Source organism: Schistocerca americana, chromosome 6 (assembly GCF_021461395.2).
Source record: "Schistocerca americana isolate TAMUIC-IGC-003095 chromosome 6, iqSchAmer2.1, whole genome shotgun sequence".
Taxonomy (NCBI): Eukaryota; Metazoa; Arthropoda; class Insecta; order Orthoptera; family Acrididae; genus Schistocerca; species Schistocerca americana.
The window spans coordinates 453,309,215-453,335,334 of record NC_060124.1 but is presented as its reverse complement, the minus strand read 5'-3'; the positions used below and the strand labels follow the sequence as shown (position 1 = coordinate 453,335,334).

Genomic DNA, 26,120 nt, shown 5'->3' with positions numbered 1-26,120 from the left:
ACGGCCAACACCGCGGTTCCTGGTGTGTCCGCTGTGCCGTGCGTGTGATCATTGCTTGTACAGCCCTCTCGCAGTGTCCGGAGCAAGTATGGTGGGTCTGACACACCGGTGTCAATGTGTTCTTTTTTCCATTTCCAGGAGTGTATTTATATTACAGTAACTATGTACAAATTTCCTAACATTTAGATTCCTTGATGACGACATTCTAATGCTGCAATTACTACAGACAGGTACTCTGCAGTATTTCTTTTCTTTTTTTGTTTTTGTACAAAATCGCCAATCTATTAATTCAATTAACATGTATTTGTCGCATACTACGAACTATACTTATGGAATTGTTTTATCTTACAGTCACGTATTACAAAAAAAGTTGTAACTATTTGTTGCGGGCGGTGTTACGCAACAGTTTTTTCCTAATTTTCCCGTAACTGGTGTAAAACACGAAACAAAGTCAAACCAAAATGAAATAACTTAACCTCTACCAGAAAATGAAATATACACTCCTGGAAATTGAAATAAGAACACCGTGAATTCATTGTCCCAGGAAGGGGAAACTTTATTGACACATTCCTGGGGCCAGATACATCACATGATCACACTGACAGAACCACAGGCACATAGACACAGGCAACAGAGCATGCACAATGTCGGCACTAGTACAGTGTATATCCACCTTTCGCAGCAATGCAGGCTGCTATTCTCCCATGGAGACGATCGTAGAGATGCTGGATGTAGTCCTGTGGAACGGCTTGCCATGCCATTTCCACCTGGCGCCTCAGTTGGACCAGCGTTCGTGCTGGACGTGCAGACCGCGAGAGACGACGCTTCATCCAGTCCCAAACATGCTCAATGGGGGACAGATCCGGAGATCTTGCTGGCCAGGGTAGTTGACTTACACCTTCTAGAGCACGTTGGGTGGCACGGGATACATGCGGACGTGCATTGTCCTGTTGGAACAGCAAGTTCCCTTGCCGGTCTAGGAATGGTAGAACGATGGGTTCGATGACGGTTTGGATGTACCGTGCACTATTCAGTGTCCCCTCGACGATCACCAGTGGTGTACGGCCAGTGTAGGAGATTGCTCCCCACACCATGATGCCGGGTGTTGGCCCTGTGTGCCTCGGTCGTATGAAGTCCTGATTGTGGCGCACCTCCACGGCGCCAAACACGCATACGACCATCATTGGTACCAAGGCAGAAGCGACTCTCATCGCTGAAGACGATACGTCTCCATTCGTCCCTCCATTCACGCCTGTCGCGACACCACTGGAGGCGGGCTGCACGATGTTGGGGCGTGAGCGGAAGACGGCCTAACGGTGTGCGGGACCGTAGCCCAGCTTCATGGAGACGGTTGCGAATGGTCCTCGCCGATACCACAGGAGCAACAGTGTCCCTAATTTGCTGGGAAGTGGCGGTGCGGTCCCCTACGGCACTGCGTAGGATCCTACGGTCTTGGCGTGCATCCGTGCGTCGCTGCGGTCCGGTCCCAGGTCGACGGGCACGTGCACCTTCCGCCGACCACTGGCGACAACATCGATGTACTGTGGAGACCTCACGCCCCACGTGTTGAGCAATTCGGCGGTACGTCCACCCGGCCTCCCGCATGCCCACTATACGCCCTCGCTCAAAGTCCGTCAACTGCACATACGGTTCACGTCCACGCTGTCGCGGCATGCTACCAGTGTTAAAGACTGCGATGGAGCTCCGTATGCCACGGCAAACTGGCTGACACTGACGGCGGCGGTGCACAAATGCTGCGCAGCTAGCGCCATTCGACGGCCAACACCGCGGTTCCTGGTGTGTCCGCTGTGCCGTGCGTGTTATCATTGCTTGTACAGCCCTCTCGCAGTGTCCGGGGCAAGTATGGTGGGTCTGACACACCGGTGTCAATGTGTTCTTTTTTCCATTTCCAGGAGTGTATATCAGTACCAGTGGCAGCCAGTATTTAACTGTGTAGATTATAATTTGCTATACTGAGCTGCATGTATGGCTAAGTAGAAAGTCTCTGTAAAAGTAAGTAGCGCTTGGCTGTAGGCTAGGTGATGCGTCGTGGGCCGTAAACCGGCAGCGGAAACAAACTCCAGCAGAATTAGCGGAAGGCTCGCTCGTATTTGCAAGGGACTATGCCAGCTGGTAGAAGCGGACAGAGCTTTCAAAGAAGCCGCGCCGGCCGAAGTGGCCGTGCGGTTAAAGGCGCAAGACCACTACGGTCGCAGGTTCGAATCCTGCCTTGGGCATGGATGTTTGTGATGTCCTTAGGTTTAACTAGTTCTAAGTTCTAGGGGACTAATGACCTCAGCAGTTGAGTCCCATAGTGCTCAGAGCCATTTGAACCATTTTTGAAGCCGCCTTGGCACTAAGTGCCCCAAAGTCACTATGCAGACTATGTCTCCAATTTGTGTAGACAGATTGGAGGCTGTGTGTGTTCAGGGGATGCGTGGAGCTTTTGGTAGAGTTCTGAGAGAGCAGCTATAGTGCCAAGAACTGCAGGAAGTCAGAATTCGTCGAAAACACGTGGACTGTTAAGACAACATCTTACTTGAATGATAGGCCGAGCGGTTCTAGGCGCTACAGTCTGGAACCGCGCGACAGCTACGGTCGCAGGTTCGAATCCTGCCTCGGGCATGGATGTGTGTGATTCCCTTAGGTTAGTTAGGTTAAGTAGTTCTAAGTCCTAGGGGACTGATGACCTCAGAAGTTAAGTCCCATAGTGCTCAGAGCCATTTGAACCATTTTTTACTTGAATGATACACAGAAACGTTTCGGAAGTGACACCAACACTGCACTCAGGCCTCGAAAATCAAGAATGTTTAACGAAATGCAAAAATACCTAGTACTGGTTAACACATATACTCCAGAAGTGGGAGTAAAAAATGCAGCTGTGGTTGCAGAGCTGCGCTTTGGACAGACACTCAGACAGACCTTTGGACAGACAGTCAGACAGACGAATAGTGAGAGAGGGAGAGAAGTACGGGGGGAGGAGGGGGGGTGGGTGGGACAGGAGGACACAGTTTTGAAGCGCCAAATATAACGAATTTTGTGACTGGTTAACCATATGAAATGAGTTGTAGGATGTGAGGTCCGCCAGTTTTGCAAAACATCGTTTTTCTCAGTTCCCAAACATGTTTCAACACCACTGTGCCATGATCAGTGGGTTATCGTTTTTATTTATTCTAAAATGTGAACATTTTTTGTTAAACGATTCTAAAATTATTTTGAACTGAAGATGAACAAAATTTCATAATGATCTAATAAAAATGTTCACATTACAGAATAAATAAAAACGAAAACCCACTGATGATGGCACAGTGGTGCCGAAACATGTTTGGGTACTGAGAAAAAACGGTGATCTGCATAACTGGCGGACCTCACATCCAACAATTTTAACTGCAAACACGGCCAACACAGGGGGCTGCAAATCAAAATGATGAATACCTGAAATGAGAGTAAGGGAGGAAGACCAGCATCTTTTAAGGCAACTCCTAAGTATAAAAATTGAGTTCTCTCATATGAACACTTTATTTTTGCCAAGATCGTAGTTTGTAAGGTGATGACTAGTTTCGGCAAAAGTGAATTACTATTTTCAGGTCACATCAGTACAAGCAGTTGCGTCTAAAACAACAATTATAGGTAGACACTTTGTGCTAATCAAATGGTTCAAATGGCTCTAAGCACTAAGGGACTTAACATCTTAGGTCATCGGCTCCTAGACTTAGAACTACTTAAACCTAACTAACCTAAGGACATCACACATATCCACTCGGCCACAGCGGCCAGCTTGTGCTCATCGATAATAATGTTACTCACAACACAGGAATGGCAACTGAAATGTGCCGAAACGATTTATCACTGTACGAACAGTTGCGATCGTGGCAAATAAGGTGTTCGTATAAGAAGACTTCAACACTTACAATTACAGATCGCCTCCTACAAGACTGGCTATGTAAGGTGATCGAACGTCTTACTGGTCGGCACGCGCGATGTTTCTCACTCGGCCAGTCAAAATTGCGTGACAGCAGAAAATACAGAGATCAGAGTCTTCCTTGTCGGAAAAGCACTGCAGAAATTTACGTCAGATTTCAGCGTCTTGATAGATAAACTTTTCTGGCAGGTTCTCCACAGGTGGAATTTACTTCAGAGACGAGGGGTTCTCATCAGTTTGAGCTGAACATAGACACAAGTTATTGGTACAGAGCCGAAGACTGATTTTGCAGCCACTGTAACCGCCAGTTGCAGGATGTGAGTGTGGCGAGATCCAACAGCAACGGAGAAGTTGGGAAAGTGGAATCATTTTTAGCGATTGCAGTAATTTCAATCTTCATTCTTAAGGACTTCTTTGCAGTTAGGGTTTCAGCATACTGTCATCTCCGGTCACAGATGCAAACCCAGACTCTTCTTCAGTGTTTTCTGCCTTATACACAAATCTTCCGCTGTGACAGTATGATTTCCACAAATATAAATATTTTATCGAGATAAGCATTCCTTAGTGTAATACAAACATAAATATTTTATCCAGATAAGCATTCTTTAGTGTAATAAGCTGACTTTATTGACGTCTTCTTTAATTTCATAATACAGTGAACTCTTTTACCATGGTTTGATGAGTAGGCCCCAAAATGGATCTAATACAAGAACTCATTAAAAGTGCAGGAAAGGACTTGATGAAACACTTCCAGAAGATTATAGTTAAGATTTGAATAGATGAAAGTATTCCTGATGGTTGAAACGTAAGTATCAAAAAATGTTTAAATGTGTGTCAATTCCTATGGAACCAAACTGCTGAGGTCATCGGTGCCTAAGCTTACACACTACGTAATCTAACTGAAACTAACTTATACTAAGTACAACATACACACTCATGCCAGAGGGAGGACTCGAACCTCCGACGGGGGGGGGGGGGGGGGGGGGGGGCGGGGGGGGGAGTGCCCGCGAACCGTGACAAGACGCCTCTGACCGTGTGGCTACCCTGCGCGGCATAGGTATCGTATGCCTAACACACAAGAAAGGTGGTACTTTGGTGTGCTCTAACTACAGAGGAATTTACCTATTACTACAACTTATAAAATATTCTCCAACAGTTTTATAATAGTCTTACACCCTATGTTGAAAATCCTGTTGGTGACTATGAATGTGGATTTCGTCAGGGAAAATCTACTGTTGATCAGGTCTTCACAATACGGCAAATCTATAAAAATGAAAAGAATTTGGGACTGATACACGTCGCGTCTTTATAAACTTCAGATCGGCCTACGACAGTAGTGACAGAAGGGAGCTGTATACCGCAATAGAAGAGTTAGTCGTTCCTGATAAGTTGATTGCTTTATGGGAGCTGCTATGGAAAAAACCCGAAGTCAAATTAAATACAGAATACGTTATCAAGTGCAGTGGCCACAAAATTGGAGTAAGACATGCAGAAGCATTATCCAGCCTTCTGTTTAATATAGCCTTGGAAAAGGTTATAAGAGATGCGGACATCAGTAGAGGAGCGACTATCTTGTATAAATTAGTTCAGGTGCTGGGATATGCAGATGATATTGATACGATTTCAAGAACGCCAACAGCAAATAAAGAGGCCTTTACATACCTTGAAAGCGCTGCTAGAAAGATGAACCTACAGATAAATGAATTATACGCCTGTAACAAGAAAATATTATCCAAATGAGCTCCATCCATAGAAATTACTTCATATAAGTTTGATGTGCGTAGTTTCACTTACCTTGGATTATAAATAAAGTGAAAGGACAATGTCAGCTCTGAAATCCTAAAACGAATACTGTCCTCCAACAAGTGCTCCCGTGGCCTCAGAATATATCTGAAATCTAAGTTTCCGTTCAGGAAAACTAAACTTATGATGTATAAAGTTTTAGTAACACCGATGTTAACATGTGGTGCTGAAACATGGACATCAGCAAAATTTGATGAAAAGGAACTAGACGTATTGGAAAAAAAGATCTTGAGACAAAGTCTTGGGCCAGTGGAAGAAAATGGTTTGTGGAGGTGGAGATTCAACTATGAATTACATAATCTGCATACTGAACCAGGCATTGTGAGCTACATTAACATTAATGATTAAGAAGATATTCAGTATAGAGGGTTGGGTTGGGTTGTTTTGGGGAAGGAGACCAGACAGCGAGGTCATCGGTCTCAACGGATTAGGGAAGGACGGGGAAGGAAGTCGGCCGTGCCCTTTCAAAGGAACCATCCCGGCATTTGCCTGGAGCGATTTTAGGGAAATCACGGAAAACCTAAATCAGGATGGCCGGACGCGGGATTGAACCGTCGTCCTCCCGAATGCGAGTCCAGTGTCTAACCACTGCGCCACCTCGCTCGGTTTCAGTATAGAGCCTGAAGGAACCACAAGAGTAGGAGGACCGAAGGTAATGAGGTAGGAAGCTGTCAGAGAGTACGTAAAGAAATTTAGGATACAAAACTGGAGGGTTTCGGCACTAAACAGTGAACAATGGAATAATCTTCTACAGAGAGCCAAGGCCCACAGATAGCTGTTGGGCCAGTGATGATGATGATGATTCACTTATGTCAGATATACGCTTTGAACTATTATTTTGTTCTTCTTGTATTTATTTGTCGCGGAAGTAGTGGTCACGTGTGATCGGCAGAGCAGCCAACGCAGTTGTTGCAGACAAAGTATATTCGTCATCTGCCAGGCATTGCTTGAAGTGAATTAGCAGGTGCACGTCCTGTCGAAAGCCGCTATCGATCCACTCGCTGCCTTTTCTGTTGTCATCAAGCGGTAGAGCCGTTCCGTGTACTGTTGTCGAAGAGGAGACGAAGATTAACTTCACAACTGCAAAGGCTTAGCCACTGGATTACGGAACGTAATTTTATCGCCGCATTTTTTTAACATTTTGGCATAGAACACTGCTTATGTGTACTGAATATGACGTCTTTCTAAATCAGCTCTCAGCACTCGCTTACCAAGCTATTTTTCTGTTTCTGCTGCAGAAGTGTATGTGATACTGAGGATAGTTTCGTAACACATGTCCGCAGTTCGTGTGGTCTTGCGGTAGCGCTCTCGCTTCCGGCGGACGGGGTCCCGAGTTCGATTCCCGGCGAGGTCAGGGATTTTTCCTGCCTCGAGATGACTAGGTGTTGTAGTGTCGTCTTCATCATCGTCATTCATCCTCATTACAGTCGGAGGAAGGCAATGGCAAACCACCTTGGCTAGGACCTTGCCTAGTACGGCGGTGCGGGTCTCTCGCATCGTCCCCTATGCTCCTCGTAGTATGAGACCACATCATCGTAACACATATGACTTTGCTACTTGGTAAGAGAGGGCTGAGGAAAATATGTTATTCTGCGAGCTATCAGATCAGATAGTAATTCGGAGAAATAATCTTAGGCCGACGGTGTCAGCCAGCACAGATTAGATGAGATTAGATAAACTGTTTGTTTCATAGACCCATGATGGAGAGATCCTCGAGAATGTGGAAGACGTCAGAAAAACAAAATCTCAATAAAGCATTACGAACAAAAGAACTCATACGCTAATGTTCTTTCCTTAGGTAGGATCTCAGGTCCTAAGAGAGATTATCTTTAAAGATGTGGAAATGTAAAAACAATATACATTTCAATTTATACTTTAATGAAATGATTATTACAAACATTTTAATGTGGAAGTACTAATGCAATTATGAAATGGACTTTAAAAATGCTGTAAGGTTGCTCAAAAATAATCGCTAGGTTTATTGTGAATTTATTTTTGAGCAACCTTACAGCATTTTCAAAGTCTGCTTCATAATTACTGTGATAATGATTGCACTCCTTTTTAAGGATTTTCAATTCAATTTAGATGTCGGTACTAACGTGCATAAGATAATTTAGAGGCTATAGTAGTGAAGTATCGGCAGCAACAGAATTTTCAAGGCTTACTTGCACAGATTACGTTAGGGCACTGAAGCTTTGCTTCACGTAGTATTCATGTGACGTGATATAAATAATAAATACACGAACTAGTACCGTGAAGTTGACAGTAGTGTAACTAACAGAGACTAGAACGACATATTGCTAAGCTACCCTTTTACATCGTTTTACTAAGTCACAAAGACAGACGGAATATAGAGAGAACGCTATTTATTGGTACAGTAGTGATATTGAAGGGATAATAACATTAAGGAGGTTATTGAAACGTTTCACTTTTTTATTGAACCTTTCTAGCCTCCAAGATCAACTGATCTTTTTCATTGTGTGATTATAAAAATTTTCTTAGAAAAAAAGGAAAAAGGTCTTTTCGAAGAAGAGTACTTTTCTTATGTTGTATGATTTTAAGTGCAAGAACTTGTTAGTTACCAGAAAAAATAGGAGGGCGTGCGGAAGAGTAATGCCTCCGAATTTTTACTGTGAAAACTCTTAAAATTTTTTTAATAAAACAAACTTTATTAAAATTCTACTCTTCATTCTTCATGTCTACATGTTTATTTTTCGTCGCAGTCACCCTGGTGACGAACACATTTCTCTCAACGAGATATCAGTTTGTTGATAGCGTCACTATAGAATGCTTTACTTTGGTGACGGAGCCACAGCCACACTTCTGCTTACAACGCTTCGTCGCTATCAAAGTGAAGTCGTCGAAGATGTTCTGTAAGTTTTGGAAACGGATGAAAAGGGGCCAATTCGGGACTGCATGGAGAATGATCAGTGACAGTGAATCCAAGGCGTCGGATTGTAGCATATGTGGCAGTGTTCACGTATGGTCTGGAATTGTCATGTTGAACGAGATGGTGTCCACGCGAGGAAGAACGCTTCGAATTCGGAATTAAATTATAGCAGCATGCAGTTTCTCGAGCACCGACGTAGTTACGTTACACGCCGTCATGTTACACGGTACAACTCGGAGCCCTCTAGCGGCACAGGGCTGCAGGTATATGTAGACATGAACAACAAAGATGTAAAATGTTAATAACCTTCGTTGTATTGAAACAGATTTAAGAATTTTCATATAAAAAATTCAATACGCTCTCGTAATATCGACTTCGCTTTTAATGGAATAGCATCATCAGATAGATTGAAACCTGTCCTCAGAAGCATACATGCAAACAATATAAATGATGTTCTACTTATTTTAACTTATAACATTTTTCAACATATTCAAGATATTGGTGATGTGTTTTCACAGATTGATGCAGTAGGAGCTAAAATAGTGACCAATGTTTTTTTGTAACCTCGTTTGGCGCTCGAATTAAGATATCGATTCAGTTTTTCAAATGAAAATGTTTTGGTTTGTGGCTGCACCGTAGCAGTTCTCGGTGAGACAGATTTAGCAATACGACTATTTCATATATCCGACAAGATACCATGGACTAAATGTGCATTTGAAGTGAGACTTTCTATTGTTTTGCCAGCTCATTGAATGTCGTCGCATCATGCCACTGTCAAGCCATCAATGGAATACCGACGTATTCTCTGCGAAACAGCACGTGTCTCTAAGATTCGTAATGTTCTTAATTACAATAAAACAATGGCTATGGAAGCCTTTCTGAGAGATCAAATGAAGAGAATTCGAACACAGTTTTGAAATTATAAAAATAGAGCCGAGGGCTGAAAGTAAAAATTTGTTAAACAATTTGGGAATTTTAAATGCAGCGTCTGATTACATCTATTAATCCCTTGAACTCGTTAGGAAAAAAATGTGTACATGTTACAGAAACAGGTCCAACAATGATCGTGGTGCAAGAGCCAGACGTAACTTATTTTTGCCAAACAAACTTACACGTAAACCTCGTTGAAACAATATTTTCTGCCAGAAAACCAAACTGTGTAGTACGCTGCCTAACGACATAAGGAGATAACTATAACCAACATTTGTCACGCATACCTCTAGAGTAATACAGTGAGTGATTAGTCATGTAACAAAATGTAGGGGAAATTAGTTTTTCCATGAATTATGATGAGTAATACTAACCTCGTTCGATCTTCCTAAGATAAGTACTTTCTTAATTGGGGAGGAAAACCTACTGTTTTTCTAACAAACAAATAAAACCGGAGAATAATGTAATGGGAAGTGGAAAGGAAGGAAACAATAAACAGCAGAGTATCATTCCCAATAACAGGGGTCATATCTTCGTCAAAGATTATTAAGCTTATGAGTACCTATAGGTGACTATTTTATGAATCATTGAAGCGTACTGGTGTGGTTGAACTAAGGCTGGACAGAATATTATGCATAACGACCCACGAACGAAGAGGTAATTGGAGATAGAGCACTGATTGAACTATTAAGGGCAACGGAATCGCCGGAGTCCTTTACAAAGAAATCATTTTGGCGTCCACTAGAAGCAAGTACGGAAATCTCTTAAAATAACCGAGTGAAGCCTTTCACGGCTAATGTTTACTTCTCTTTACACTTCAGAGCTTAGAGGCCGTGGTTTATGAATAAATACTAATCGTATTTACTAATGTTTAGTACCCACTTGTGGGACTAATTTTCGGTGATGTAACTGGTTTTCGCCATCTATGATGATGTCTCCTGCAGAAGAGGATGCAACGTTAATGAATACTTTAATACATCGAACACGAGAATTTACAGAAGAAACCATATAAAAGCTACATATGAAGAAGCTTACGTGGATTTGAGTGATGCACTTTCCGAATGAGATTTCGTCTCCTTAACCACTGAGCCACATCGCTTGTCGACTAGAATGAAAAAAAATCCACCTTCACTTGTAACGTGTGGAAAGATATTGAGCTAAAGAGACAAGATTAACAGCTTGTACGTCACAGTGCAGCCTTGATAAAGGGAGTACGACCGAATGAGCTCCGCACTGTTTGTAGTCTAGTGGAAGAGGCACATGTCTGTTCAGACAAAGAGATAAGGTGTAGCGGGAGTCTGAGAACTGCTTAATACTCCTGAAATGATTTCGTTATTCCTATGGAGGTAGTCTGCAAAATATTCTTCGAGCTGCCCATCGTAATGGGCTTCTAGCTTGTAAGTGTGTGTGTGTGTGTGTGTGTGTGTGTGTGTGTGTGTGTGTGTGTGTGTGTGTGCGCGCATGTGTGTGTACAGGTGGAGGAGGAGTGGTCTCATGGCCTCGAGGCTTTGCGTACACACAGCTCCCGGTCAATAATTGGCTGCCGTATCCTCGAAAAATCCTGCCTCTGATAGTGTTAATTACGGCTGGCTCTTTGCTACCTTGTCCTTGGTGTGTCCTTGCGTCAGTAGCCTCTAGTCCTGGGTGTGGCCGTCTACTGAAAATGGCTGTCACGAAAAGCTGTTAATATGGTATTACGCTTGTGTCGCTGGATGAACGCTATCAAGAAGGAAAGGATAGTATTTGTTGCAGTCCCGTAGAGAAATTCAAAAGTGGTTAAAAATTCTGAGTTTTTGATTTGACTGACAGATCAAAAAACAGTACTGCTTCATATCTTACGTAAACACAAGCAATTACCTGCAAAGTGTTATGTCGGTAAAATTATATGGTGGACAATTCAGAGGTCACTTCACCATCGCCTAAAGAGAAGGCCGCAGTCCCCTCGTACGATGTAAAGCACAGTGTGTAAGTTTATACGTCAGCTGCACAATGTTTATTCTAATACACATCAAACGGAAATTCATAGCTTACCTCCAGTATGTTAGTTACATGTGAATTATCATAATGAGTATGATGATTACCGAAATGTTGGGCACTTCACCACGAAGCTGACATATAAAGCCACAATCAAAGTAAGAATACTTTTTTTAAAGAATAGCTTCTGTAAAATCGTTTGAGAAAGACTGACTACAAGGCGCCTCGATTCTGTCAGCGCAGCGCCTCGCCAACGCTTGCGCTCTGTTCGTGACGTCATACAAGGGCACGGTGGCCTTCTGTTTAAATGGTGATGTTTGGTTTAGTCTGCTTGGTCACTACATGAAATACCCGATTAGGTAATACCACGCCCGATTCTATAAACAATCGAACTTCTACGTTTATAAGAACAGCTAGTTTTTCACCTATCTCAATCTTTGTGACGTCTTATCATCTTAACTTTGCGTCGTACAATAACATAATGTTACTCGGTGCTACATGTAGAAACTTTCTGAAAAATATGTTGCGAATATAGCTAGTAATAAAGAAGTAATAAATTGAAACTTCATTCCTGATGCTGAAGGTCTAGTTCATGGGTAGTGAAAAATGTAGTAAGTGATAAACTATTCCCTTTCATAATTTTGTGTGGAGTGTCAGCACGAAAAGTTTCGAAATGGTCTGAAATTATGTTTAATGTTTGTTGGAAGAAGCTAAGTGACCTCATTTTTAAATACATGGCAGTGCAAAACCTAAGACGAATTACATAAAGTAACAACGCATTAACTACTCTGTGGAAATGAATGAAACTGTGGGAATATGTTTACCACAGATCTCTCAGTCATGCACAGAACGCTGGACGTCATATTATTTGACGTCAGCGTGACTATCCCTCCAAATGGGCGTGGTCCCACAACACGAGGCAGCTGAAGGAATGGGAAAAGACAATGTGTGTGTCGATCAGGGAGTAGTTACAGTGCATTGCAACATGGTCTGACTACAACATCTTCATGAACAAGCATGGGGAAGAATCATGTGAAACTGGACCAAGGACTAAGTGTGACGAACGTAGCCCAGGAGTCTGGTACAGATCACAGGTTTCTTTCAGGAACATGGGGAGTGTTCCGAACCACAGACACTGTTGCTGGCCGGCCGGTGTGGCCGAGCGGTTCTAGACGCTTCAATTTGGAACCGTGCGACCGCTACGGTCGCAGGTTCGAATCCTGCCTCGGGCATGGATGTGTGTGATGTCCTTAGGTTAGTTAGGTTTAAGTAGTTCTAAGTTCTAGGGGACTGATGACCTCATATGTTAAGTCCCATAGTGCTCAGAGCCATTTGAACCATTTTTGACTCTGTTGTTGATCAAGATCTATTACGGTAGCAGATGACTGCTACAGTACAACAGGCAAGAAGGAAGCCACATCACAACAATTGCAAATACACTTAACAGGACTGAAAGGCACACAGTCTCACACTGAATAGCGGCATGGTGATTGCTTGGGTGTGCTGTCTTTGCCTGACAACAATACATGGTGTTCTGTTAACACCTGCCCATCAATGGTACCGTTTGCGATAGTGTCAGGAGCATAGGGACTGGATGAGCGAGGAGTGGTGTCGCATGCTCGTACCAGATGAGAGCAAACTAAATCTGAAGTGATTCTCGAAGTACTCCCATATGGCGAGAGGTGGGAACACACAATGCACACAGGAACTGTGTTGGCATAAGCTGTTGCCAGCACAATGGTCGGCAAAGATGTAGCGCCAAATTGATACTGGGTCTGGATCAAGCACGCCTATCACGAGAGAGGCCAGAGACACGCCAACAAGCAACACACTGCCAACGCCCTCTCCACAGCATGTATTTAGGCAACCACCGCTGACCAAAGGGGCTCACTAGACTCACATTCCAGTTTGGCGTCTATCAGTTCAATCGTAGAGCGGGTTCAGTTCACATCGCAGGTTACGACAGTACATAGCGACCAGATTTATGACAATAGCAAGATTACCAGTACTGTCTGCAAGAGGGCTGTTACTGATGAGCTTGTAACATAACACATGGACTCTATTCAAGTAGCACCTTCATGTAAGTGAAGAACCGTATTAAACTACGTGTGCGTTTGTGTTGTTGAAAGAGAATACCCGCCACCCATAACAACATCATCTCCCTTGCTTCCTTGGTACAAGACTGGCCGGCCGGGGTGGCCGAGCGGTTCTAGGCGCTACAGTCTGGAACCGCGCGACCGCTACGTCGCAGGTTCGAAACCTGCTTCGGGCATGGATGTGTGTGATGTCCTTAGGTTAGTTAGGTTTAAGTAGATCTAAGTACTAGGGGACTGATGACCTCAGAAGTTAGTCCCATAGTACTCAGAGCCATTTGAACCATTTGAACAAGACTCTGCAGTGGCGACGAGGATATTTCAGGAACAGTGCCTAAGGTGATCGTTTTGGTGGTCCAAGCGTCCGATGCTGGGAGGTATGGTGTTTCATGGACGGACTGACCCCCGAATCTTTGAATATGGTCACCGGTCATCATAACTGTGACGCAATACTCTTTCTCCATGTGCATCTTTTCAGGGGTGCATTTTGCCCTGCCGTTTGAAGTTCTCTATCTCATTTCGTAAGAACAAAACCCTTACATGATCGCTTTGTTGTCCATCCTTCACTCTGCCTCTTTGTGTATTAAGATCGCTTTTTGTCAGGAACTCTTAGAGGCATCAACTTGAAATTTACGTCAACTATTGAGGACTACAGTCTCTTGGCGATGTAAAAAATTTAACAAAACTAGACATGATTGTCTTACTGGGATAGCCGCGATTCTTCTTTGAATAAAAATATGGCATTTCAGTCTTTGATCGCTACTTTTTTATTTTCAGTAACTGGTTTCAGGCTAGCTGCCTATCTTCAGATCATATATTGCAGTTACATAATAACCCATCAGTATTGTATTGACTAACAGGTTACTCTGTAACTGCAATATATGATCTGAAGATGGGCAGCTGGCCTAAAACCGGTTACTGAAAATAAAAATATAAGCGATGAAATACTGAAATGTCATATTTTTATTTAAGAATCTAAGTTTATAAGACAATGGAATGAAAAAATACTCCGTCTTCAGGCCACGAGAAGCCACCAGGACCATCCGACCGCCGTGTAATCCTCAAGAAGAGGATGCGGGTAGGAGGGGCATGGGGTCAGCACACCGCTCTCCCGGTCGTTATGATGGTATTATTGACCGAAGCCGCTACTATTAGGTCGAGAAGCTCCTCAATTGGCATCGCGAGGTTGAGTGCACCCCGAAAAATGGCAACAGAGCATGGCGGCTGAATGGTCACCCATCCAAGTGCCGGCCACGCCCAACAGCACTTAACTTCGGTGATCTCACGAGAACCGTTGTATCCACTGCGGCAAGGCCGTTGCCTCATGAAAAGATACGACGATCTATATCACATACCTAGATGCTCGCAGTCTCTCACCGTAACCCATAGATGAAATACCTATACACATAATTAAATTTGTACGGAAACTGAGAGCGCGTGTCCTGCTCTGACTTGTTGGCCTTTGTGACACTACGCGACCGCATCGAAGCTCTTGGAACGAGAGGATTAGTCTGGCCTGCACGTTGCCCCGACTTAAATCCCAAAGAACACGCCTGGGATGCCCTAGGGAAGACTACTGCACGACATCCACCTGCCAATGACTATCCAGCAGTTCCCAACCGCACCTGCGTAGGAATGGGACGTCCTGACACAAGATCTCCTTACCAACGCTGTGGCCAAATGAGAGCACGTTGAAGAGAATGCACTGTCGAGTGTGGTGATCACAGAACCATATTCCGCTATTGCCGACCGCGGTGGTCTCGCGGTTCTAGGCGCTCAGTCCGGAACTGCGCGACTACTACGGTCGTAGGTTCGAATCCTGCCTCGGGCATGGATGTGTGTGATGTCCTTAGGTTGGTTAGGTTTAAGTAGTTCTGAGTTCTAGGGGACTGATGACCACAAATGTTAAGTCCCATAGTGCTCAGAGCCATTTGAGCCATGTTCCGCTTTCTGTAATATCCAAGGGACCAACAAAAATCGCGGGAACTTCAGTGTAATTATTGTCTTTGAATAAAAATGTTATTTCTATTCGTTTAATTCTTTCAGTTGTATTGTATTAAACTGGGAACCTAGAACCGACGGAGAGGCTTCATCCCCGCCGTAGCCCTCAGTGGTTCACAACCCTACAACAGGCCACAGCAGTCCACCCACCTCACCGCTGCCCCACACCGAACCCAGGGTTATTGTGCTTTTGGAAAACAGAAACAGTAAACGTTCGTACTACAATGAATGGGTTTATACTAGAAAAATAAGGCCAATAAAGATGGATCCGGAAACGAATACTTTCCGAGATAAAAACGTGTTTATAGGAAGGGTTCTGCAATGCATGGTTTCGGATTTTAGCGCAGTCGTCGCATTGGCGCTGCGTCAAACGTGTCGGCAGGGTATTATGATGTACACTACTGGCCATTAAAATTGCTACACCACGGAGATGACGTGGTACAGACGCGAAATTTAACTGAAAGGAAGAAGATGCTGTGATATGCAAATGATTAGCTTTTCAGAGCAATCACACAAGGTTTGAGCCGGTGGCGACACCTACAACGTGCTGAAATGAGGAAAGTTTCCAACCGATTTCTCATACACAAACAGCAGTTGACCGGCATTGCCTCGTGAAACGTTGTTGTGATGCCTCGTGTAAGGAGGAGAAATGCGTACCATCACGTTTCCGACTTTGCTAACAGTCGGATTGTAGCCTATTGCGATTTCGGTTTATCGTATCGCGACATTGCTGCTCGCGTTGGTCGAGATCCAATGACTGTTAGCACAATATGAAATCGGTGGGTTCAGTAGGGTAATACGGAACGCCGTGCTGGATCTCAACGGCCTCGTATCACTAGCAGGCATCTTATCCGCAGGGCTGTAACGGATCGTGCTGCCACGTCTCGATTCCTAGTCGACAAGTGACATGGCGGATATGATAGTCTGCTATGATTCATCAAATAGACGTAGCCCCCGAGCCCGTGCCCTCTACGCTGAAAAATATCTACAGCGCAGAGTGTCCTCTGATAAGCTGTTGCACAGGCTTTTCCAGCCCCTGAGGGACACAGGTACCCTAGCACATGGGAAGAGAGATAGTGGGAGGCACAGCACAGTCAGTACGCCTGACATGGAGGAGCGTCTGCTACGTTCGATGGAAGAGACTCTTGGTGGCAGTGTACGAAAGCAGCAGCAGCAGCAGAGGGCGTACCTTACTCTCTTATCTGGGAGGGTACTTCATGAACAATTGTTGCATCCATACCATCTACAGCGCGTGCAGGCCCCAAGGTCACAGTATCGTCATGCCAGACGGCGGTTTTGTCAACGGCTGTTGCAGAAATGTGCCGCTGATCCACTGTTCACATTCAAGATTTTATTTACCGATGAGACAGGTTCACAAGAGGTGTTGTGAATTTCCATAACCAGCTTGCATAGGGAAGTGTAAACTCCCAAGCAATTCAGGAAATCGTGCATCGACACCGATTCTCAATCAACGTATGGGCAGGCGTACTTCGTGACAGACTAATGGGGCCATACGTGCTAATGCTACGCATTATCTGGACTTTCTCATTAAGCTGTTGCCTACCTTGCTGGAGGCTGGGCCATTGCCGCAACGAATACAAATGTAGTTCATGCATGATGGCGCACCAACACACTTTCGTCACAATGTGCGCGAACATCTGACGCAGACATTTCAGTACCGCTGGATTGGTCGGCTTAGTGGGGAATGGGGGGGGGGGGAGAGGGGGGAGAGAGGGCACACCTTGGCCTACTCGTTGTCCAGATGTCAATCCCCTAGAATTTTGGTTACGGGGACAATTTAAGGAATTGGTACATGCCAGGACAATCAGCGATGTGCGGACACTACAGGGTCGCATCTTCAATGCGTGCCAGCAGATACAACAACGACCAGGTATACTTCAAAAGGAACGTAATTCCTTACGGCAGAGGGCAAAGGGGTGTACTGTCATGAATGGACGCCACGTTGAACACCTTCTGTAAACACGTTTTTGTCGCACAAAGTATGCATCTCCGGAACCATATTTGTTGGACTTATTTTTCTTGTTTCTATGAGTACTACCACCCATGAAAGTATTCTTCACTTTTTTTAAAACTCTGAATAGCAACTCTCTTCGTTGACGTAGCCTAAAGATTTAAGAAGGAGGTAAAAGTATTAAAGAAAGTCTGCTGCTACAAATGCAAACAAACAGAAAAGTGGGAAAAAATACGGGTCAGATATTAGTGAAAGATGAGCTCGTTTAAAAGTGCAGACAACTCTCTGAGGAAATTCGTTATCTTGTAGAACGATTTTAGTCATCATTTTCTCTTTTATTCACTACTGCATGACAAACCCGGCTTTGTCTGGGTATTCATTTTGCCAATTTTCTGTTAGGAACAAAAACAAGAAATGAAATCTGCTTGTACTGCAATATCGAAAAAAAATCATTTCCATGAATTGGTGAAAACACATTTGAAAGTTTGTAGCAGACTCAGTGTGAGATGATCGCCGCGTGAGGTAGCCGCGCGGTCTCAGGCGTCTTCTCACGGTCCGCGCGGCTCCCCCCGTCGGAGGCTTCCCTCGGCCGTGGGTGTGAGTTGTCTTTAGCGCAAGTTAGTTTAAGTTACATTAAGTAGTGCGTACGCTTAGGGACGGATGACCTCAGCAGTTTGGTCCCATAACACCTTACCACAATTTTGAGATGATCCCGGACAGTTCCTAAAAATTGGGCGCAACTGCTTCGCGTCTTTACAGTAAGATTTCGTAAACATCTCTACGAAAACGCCTCTTCATAGCTCTATAGAAGGCTATTCAAATGGTTCAAATGGCTCTGAGCACTATGGGACTTAACATGTGAGGTCATCAGTCCCCTAAACTTAGAACTACTTAAACCTAACTAACCTAAGGACATCATACACATCCATGCCCGAGGCAGGATTCGAAACTGCGACCGTAGCGGTCGCGCGGTTCCAGACTGAAGCGCCTAGAGCCGCTCGGCCCCAGCGGCCGGCTAGAAGGCTGTCGTTTTCGTCTACAGCCCGTTTGCACTTCGTAGTTTCAAGCTGTCAAAATCGCTGCCAGCTGTCAGGGATTTCATTTCGTTGACTCGACTGTAGGACTGTCTTAGTAATAAAGAACGTATTAAAACTTGTGCATGATCGGTATTTTTTAATACATCTCTGTGTATATGATGCCATATCCCTCGAATTGTGTCGTACAATGATATACTTGTGTAGGTACATTCAGCGGCAAATGTGGATAATGTCCGCGAAATATGTTTTGAATACAGTTAGTATCAAATAAGTAATAAATTTAAACTTTGTACTTGATGCGGCGGTTTTTCACGCATTTCAATGTTTACGTCGTCATATTTCCTGATATATATATATTTTATACAATGACATAATTTTGTAGGTAGATTCAATGGCATGTGTGGATAGCGTCTGCAGAATGTGTTGTGAATAGAGTCTGTAGCAAAGAAGTTATAAATTTAAACGTCATTCACAATGCAGCAGTTTTTTCAAGCACCTCAGTATTTATGACATAATATCTACTGAACTATGTTTGGTACCATGATATGTTGTAGGTGCCTTTAGCGTCGTATGTGCATACCGTCTGCGAAATTGATTGGGAATAGAGTTAGTAGCAGAGAAGTAATAAATTTAAACGTCATGCATTATGCAGCAGTTTTTCATACATATAATTGTTTATGACGTCATATAACATTAACTTTGATAGGGAGGTGGCTCTTACCTCCTCAGCGATTGTTACCTCACAGTAAGGGATATGTGTACCAAATCTGAAATTGGTCAAGTGGTTTAGGAGAATATGTGATACGTGCATACAGACAAATACATACATTCGCTTTTATAATGTAAATGGAATTTTCTGAGGTACCCTCGTAATAGCAATATAGTAACTTTTATAGCAATGCCACTATGACCTATTTGGCTGAGGGCACACGTAAATAAGTTCTTGCATGGCTATATTCTACACTTAAAATGTGATAACCACAAATGACACATAACTAGTTACGGGTAAATACTGCATTCTCCGGTACTCACGACTTGCTGAGTGTTCTTACAGCTCGCAAACTAATCCCGTAAGAAGGAGAGTTAAGTTAATCGTTACATTCTCATAAAAATGAAATGAAATGATGGTAGGGTATTATCCGCCAGGAGATCTTCTTTAGCCGTTGTTCGGCGGCGCAGAGAAAATCTTTGTAGCACCACTTGCGCAACTTACTTGTCGATGAAAACGCCGTGAAATGATTAGGACAACACGATTATCCCACCCCGACCGAAGAAAATCTCTGACCCGCTCGGGCACAGAACCACGGACCCTGTGATCTATAGGCAACGACGCTAACCAATACACCACGAGATGCGGGTATGACACTGTCGTTGTGTATTACAATGCAAATAAAAGTAAAGCAAAGGATGAAACACGGAGTCGCAACATTCCTCCCAGCGACAGTAAGATATCCCCCCCACCGCCATGACTTTCACGACCAATGGCTGGTAACAGCGCTAAAAATTTTCGGTCGCGAACTCTCACAGCGAGCAGTTTATTGGTTCGTTGGTTAATTTGGGATAGGGGACCAAACAGCTAGGTCATCGGTCCCATCGGATTCGGGTAGAATGTGGAAGGAAGTCGGCTGTGTCCTTGCAAACGAACCATCCCGGCATTTGCCTGAAGCGGCTCAGAGAAATCGAGGAAAACCTTAATCAGGATGGCCGGACACAGGTTTGAACCGTCGTCCTCACGAGTCCAGTGTGCTAACCGCCGCGCCACCCCGCTCGGTGAGCAGCTTATGAGAAGCACCTAGCCTTTGATGTAAAAACAAGATTAACGTTTTTTGTATGACTTGACAGTCCTGATGACGCAACCTGGAGTAATTACATACGTCAGGAACGGTATACGAAAAGCTGTTGTCTAGCAAAGAATTTATTTTTATAGTCGTTTTCTGTTATAGCATCATTCTTTTCAACATTTCCGTCTTTCCATATTTATTTTTTATGGATATATGACATACAATACTGGCCATTAAAATTGCTACACTATGAAGATGACGCGCTACAGACGCGAAATTTAACCGACAGGAAGAAGATGCTGTGATATGCAAATGATTAGTTTTTCGGAGCATTCACACAAGGTTGGCGCAGGTGGCGACACTTGCAACGTGCTCACATGAGGAACGTTTCCAACCTATTTCTCATAAACAAACAGCAGTTGACTGGCGTTGCCTGATGAAACGTTGTTGTGATGCCTCGTGTAATGAGGAGAAATGCGTACCATCACGTTTCCGACTTTGATAAAGGTCTGATTGTAGCCTATCGCGATTGCGGTTCATTGTATCGCGACATTGCTGATCGCGTTGGTCGAGATACAATGACTGTTAGCAGAATATGGAATCGGTGGGTCCAGGAGGGTAATACGGAACGCCGTGCTGGATACCAACGGTCTCGTATCACTAGCAGTCGAGATGACAGGCATCTTATCCGCACGGCTGTAACGGATCGTGCAGCCACGTCTCGATCCCTGAGTCAACAGATAGGGACGTTTGCAAGGCAACAACCATCTGCACGAACAGTTCGACGACGTTTGCAGCAGTATGGACTATCTGCTCGGAGACCGTGGCTGAGCGCCTGCGATGGTGTACTCAACGACAAACCTGGGTGCACGAATGGCAAAACGTCATTTTTCCGGATGAATCCAGGTTATGTTTACACCATCACGATGGTCGCATCCGTGTTTGGCGACATCGCGGTGAACGCACTTTCGAAGCGTTTATTCGTCATCGCCATACTGGCGTATCACCCGGCGTGATGGTATGGGGTGCCATTGGTTACTCGTCTCTGTCACCTCTTGTTCGCAATGACGGCACTTTGAACAGTGGACGTCACATTTCAGATGTGTTTGCGACCCGTGGCTCTACCCTTATATTCGATCCCTGCGAAACACTACATTTCAGCAGGATAATGCACGACCGCATGTTGCAGGTCCAGTACAGGCCTTTCTGGATACAGAAAATGTTCGACTGCTGCCAGCACATTCTCCAGATCTCTCACCAATTGAAAATGTCTGGTCAATGGTGGCCGAGCAACTGGCTCGTCACAATACGCCAGTCACTATTCTTGAAGAACTGTGGTATCGTGTTGAAGCTGTATGGGCAGCTGTACCTGTACATGCCATCCAAGCTCTGTTTGACTCAATACCCAGGCATATCAAGGCCGTTATTATGGCCAGAGGTGGTTGTTCTGGGTACTGATTTCTCAGGATCTATGCGCCCAAATTGCGTGAAAATGTGATCACATGTCAGTTTTAGTATAATATATTTGCCCAATGTTCATCATCTGCATTTCTTCTTGGTGTAGCAATTTTAATGGTCAGTAGTGTAGTTTAGAAATTAGACAGTCTTCAGCACCATTGTCTTTGTATTAACTATGTTCGCTGTACCAGGGAACTGACCGTCATGGCATATTAACACCTGCATGTTTTCCGATTTTCGCCGGCCGGAGTGGCCGTGCGGTTCTAAGCGCTACAGTCTGGAACCGGGCGACCGCTACGGTCGCAGGTTCGAATCCTGCCTAGGGCATGGATGTGTGTGATATCCTGAGGTTAGCTAGGTTTAATTAGTTCTAAGTTCTAGGCGACTGATGACCTCAGAAGTTAAGTCGCATAGTGCTCACAGCCATTTGAACCATTTTTTTCCGATTTTCAAGTGTATCGTTACACTGCGCCAAGTTTCATTACAATCAATCAGTTCAGAGGAACTGGGCGAACAGTGTAGCACACACTCGCTTCTGAGTATCGGAAGGCAAAAGAGACGGAGCTACAGTGGAGTCTCAAGAAAAACAAGATGCAAAAATTTTTCTACCGGCTGAAGGGACAAATTTAGACACATGTCGCTTCGTATAGCTCCTCTTTTAAAGGCATCTACCACCAACTGGACGCACAAATTTGCAGCGTCAGATTCTCTCATTGTCTCTTACCGCATAGTGGACATCAAGATCGCAAGAACACATTCCTAAGCAAACAGCTCGGTCACTACCATTTATTTGACAGATTTGCACGAAAGTAACGCATTTCAAAATCGAAATGAAGCACTAATACGCCATGATAAAAATTTCCTCAATAATGTGATTTTTTATGCTGAATTTGTGTCTTTGTCACAAGTACTATTCTGATGACTCAAAAGATTTTCTATTCCCATTGTTATTGTCCCCTAGGAGTAACAGGTGAACAACTATTGTTTCTAGACTTTCACTGAGGCTGATTTAGAGTTTGGAAATTTGGCGTAGGCGACAACGTCCCTCGCAAGTACTATGAGCAAAGCGTGACACATATACAGCTCAGCTCAAGTAAGGAATATTAGTATGACAAAATGAATAAGAGTAAGAAGTGTCCCCTACATGTGACTGACGGCTTCACAATAGAGAACAAATATCGTTGGCTGCACGGTGCAGCTCCAGTAAGGTCATTAGGGAAGGTAAATAAACAACAGTACTGACACGTGTTCCGCGATCGTCGTCACTGGTGGTATGTGCTGGCTTACATGGACGTATGCAGAAACTGGCGTTCGAACGAGTCGTTCTCATCACATGCTACAGTTACAACCATGATTTATTTTCCTGTTTATCTGTCTCTGGAGGCTTGTTTTGACCGTCTCAGCCTACGTGGAAAGTATTTCGTAAGAGGCGTGAAGCTAAACATAGCACGTAAACTCTTTAAAGGGCCAGTCTCATAAGATGACAATTCCTAGGCGGTGCACACATCTCGAAACTGCAAAAGGCGATAAGTCTGCCATCTGCGAAATGTGCGATATTTTTTAGGCACTTTAGGAATAGCCTACGAGGAATCTTATCTGCCTTTCACTAAGGAAGTTCGATAGTGAATCGCAAGAAAACAAAGATAACATTTATCAGCACTGACCTCAGCATTGTTAGCGGACTCATTCAGCGTAAGAACACTTGAACTTCGAAAAGGGAGGTGATATCGGCTGTCTCATGACAGTGAAAAGTGAGAAGTTTGTGAATTTGTTTGAACAACATTCAGCGGAGAAAATTTTGTTTAGCATAGCGAGACCATCCATCCCAAATGTATTTATCTTACATGATGTATAGTAAAAACAAATATTAATAAGTTAGGGATAGTTTTGGTAGTAATATACCGTCTCCAGCTGCAATGTCTTTTTTTTTCCTCTTCGTGTCCAATGCGTTTCGGAGCAGTAGCTCAAATTTAAAAGACTATAAGGACGGTTTTCAGCGTTGCACTTATTTCGACTTGTAACCTTCATTTAACAAGACATTGTGCTGTGAAGACTTTCAACATATGCTTGTACACAGCAAACAGTCATGTAGACGCAGTGTCTTAATTACAATGCCACCTCTTTTCCTATCGTCTGTTGCATCGATCGTCTCGGTGTTGAGAAACAGGATATACTGACCCCGGTTTTCTTTCTCATTGCCCTTAAATCTGTGAGTAGATGGCTGGATGTGCTTCAGTGCTGACGACACGGACTTTTATTAGAATTTTTTACGGACCATTGCCTGCACCGGTAAATCATTGGTTCAAATGAAGCAAATGTATTCACGCTGCAGCCGTAGTTCATCTCCATCAGCCACGTGGCCAGTTTATTAGTGATTTTAGAAGTCAGATTATACGTTCATTCACTGATACATGAGTGCATAGGTTATTCGTATTTTTGTGAAATGTTTTAGCGGAGAGAAAACAAGATTCCGAAGAAATTACGCAATGAATTATTGTCCGAATTTTCATAGGCAAACCAAGAGTGAGAAATGAATAAATGTAAATAAACAGAGTATCACATCGACCAGCCTGAGGTCAATTTAGCAAAAAAATAAATAGTTTCATTGGTTGGAAATATCCAGAGAAATCAAGAAAAACCTAATTAGCGATTTGAGATCGAAACTAACAGTAAGGTCAGTATTGTATAAAAAAAATTAAATTGCTTTAGTGGGCTTATTTGGGCAGACGAGTTATTTCACGCGGAAAAAAACAAAATAAATACCAAATCACAGAGCGAACTGAAACTTCTCTGTTTCCTCTTGATCTACATGCTCTTAATAATAAAAGAATACCGGTCAATAATTGAATATATTTCATGACATCTGAACAAAACCTGAAAATAAAAACAATTCTAAGAAAACGGTCAGATGTTTTGTGAAATTATTTGCTTAAAAGTACGAGGTAAAACAGGTTGGAGAAACATATGCCATTTCTTAGCTTTGTGTGGCAATAGTATCTAAGGCCACAGAACAACAGAGCGCACGGTCTACCTAACACACCAGAGAAATAAATATCCTCTAGTATTCTTCAAAATTCTAGATTTAATACTGAAGTTTAAATTCTCAATCGGCACCTCATTTGTTTACATATTATCGTGCGTCAAATGTTTCTCCAATCTGTTTTGTTTCTTAGTTGTAGAAAAATCAGTTCACTAGGTATTTGACAGATTTTCTGTAAAAAAAAAAAAAAAAAAAAAAATTTGTAGTTATATTTTTGTAGAAATTAACCTGTGTTTTCAAGAAGCCACGATCTGACAATGTCTATTGTCATGGAAATACCATGATACCTAGACACACGTATTATTTAATTCGATCACTGTAGTGCAGATGAGGAGCAACGATACTTGGGATTCGAACACGCAACCTCCGCCTACGAATTAGTAACACTGCCATTGGACATCTTAGATAGGCCACTCCTGAAAGTTGGTAGTTAAAAGAGGTAGTCCACAAAATTTACGATCGATTTGGTGAGGAGTACGGTCGACTGTCGAAGTTTACGAGCTCGTGGCACGAGAGATTCGCCCCCTCTCTCCAGAGGTGAAGAATCGATCCCCCGCAGAGCGCGCGTACCTTTGCCGGTGACGCCGACGCGTACGCTGTAGGTGATGTCGGAGAAGCCTATGTCGATGGATTTGTTGCGCGGCAGGTGGACGAGGACGGCGCGGTGTGTCTTCATGGTGGTCGCGGAGTGTCGGGTCGGCGCGGGGGTCGCGGAAGCAAGACACAGCGCGGCACGACACGGCACTGTGCGGGCGGGCGGCGCGGAGTGTCAGCTGCCGTCCGGCTCGCTGGGCGATGGAGCACTGGCGGTGGCTGCGGCGGCGCGCCGCTGAGGGGCCTCCCCCACGCGCCGCGCCGTGTCCAAGGTCGCGCCGGCCGCCGAGGCGCCACAGACGCTACGTAGAGCGGGCGGCCGGGCGCAGGTGAAGGCGCAGGGCGCACAGTGCCGGCTGCAGCAGGTAGGCAGCCGCGCTCGCCAAAGCCGGCGGAACGGGGCACAGCTGGCTCCGTAGCAGTCGAGGAACAGGGTTGGGCGAGTAACTGCAATTAATCGATTAGTTCTACTTTTTACGGCAATCGATTACAAGCATACCGATATTGCTTCCATTATCCGATTATTAGAGTAGATTAGATTAGTACTTGTTCCATAGATCATGAATACGACACATCGTAATGATGTGGAACGAGTCGGGTTAATAAAAGGTGTCTATATAAGATA

General features: G+C 44.1%; 1 protein-coding gene across 1 annotated transcript in view; it reads right to left on the bottom strand.

Moving 5' to 3' along the window:
* LOC124619368 (ATP-binding cassette sub-family G member 1-like) overlaps positions 1–25,690 on the bottom strand; it is a 480,300-nt gene extending 454,610 nt beyond the window's left edge. Inside the window, exon 1 of the mRNA XM_047145693.1 lies at positions 25,472–25,690. Coding sequence (XP_047001649.1) covers positions 25,472–25,577 — 106 coding nt within the window. The 5' untranslated portion in view covers positions 25,578–25,690. The remainder of the gene's footprint in view (positions 1–25,471) is intronic.
* Between the last annotated feature and the right edge of the window lie 430 nt (positions 25,691–26,120).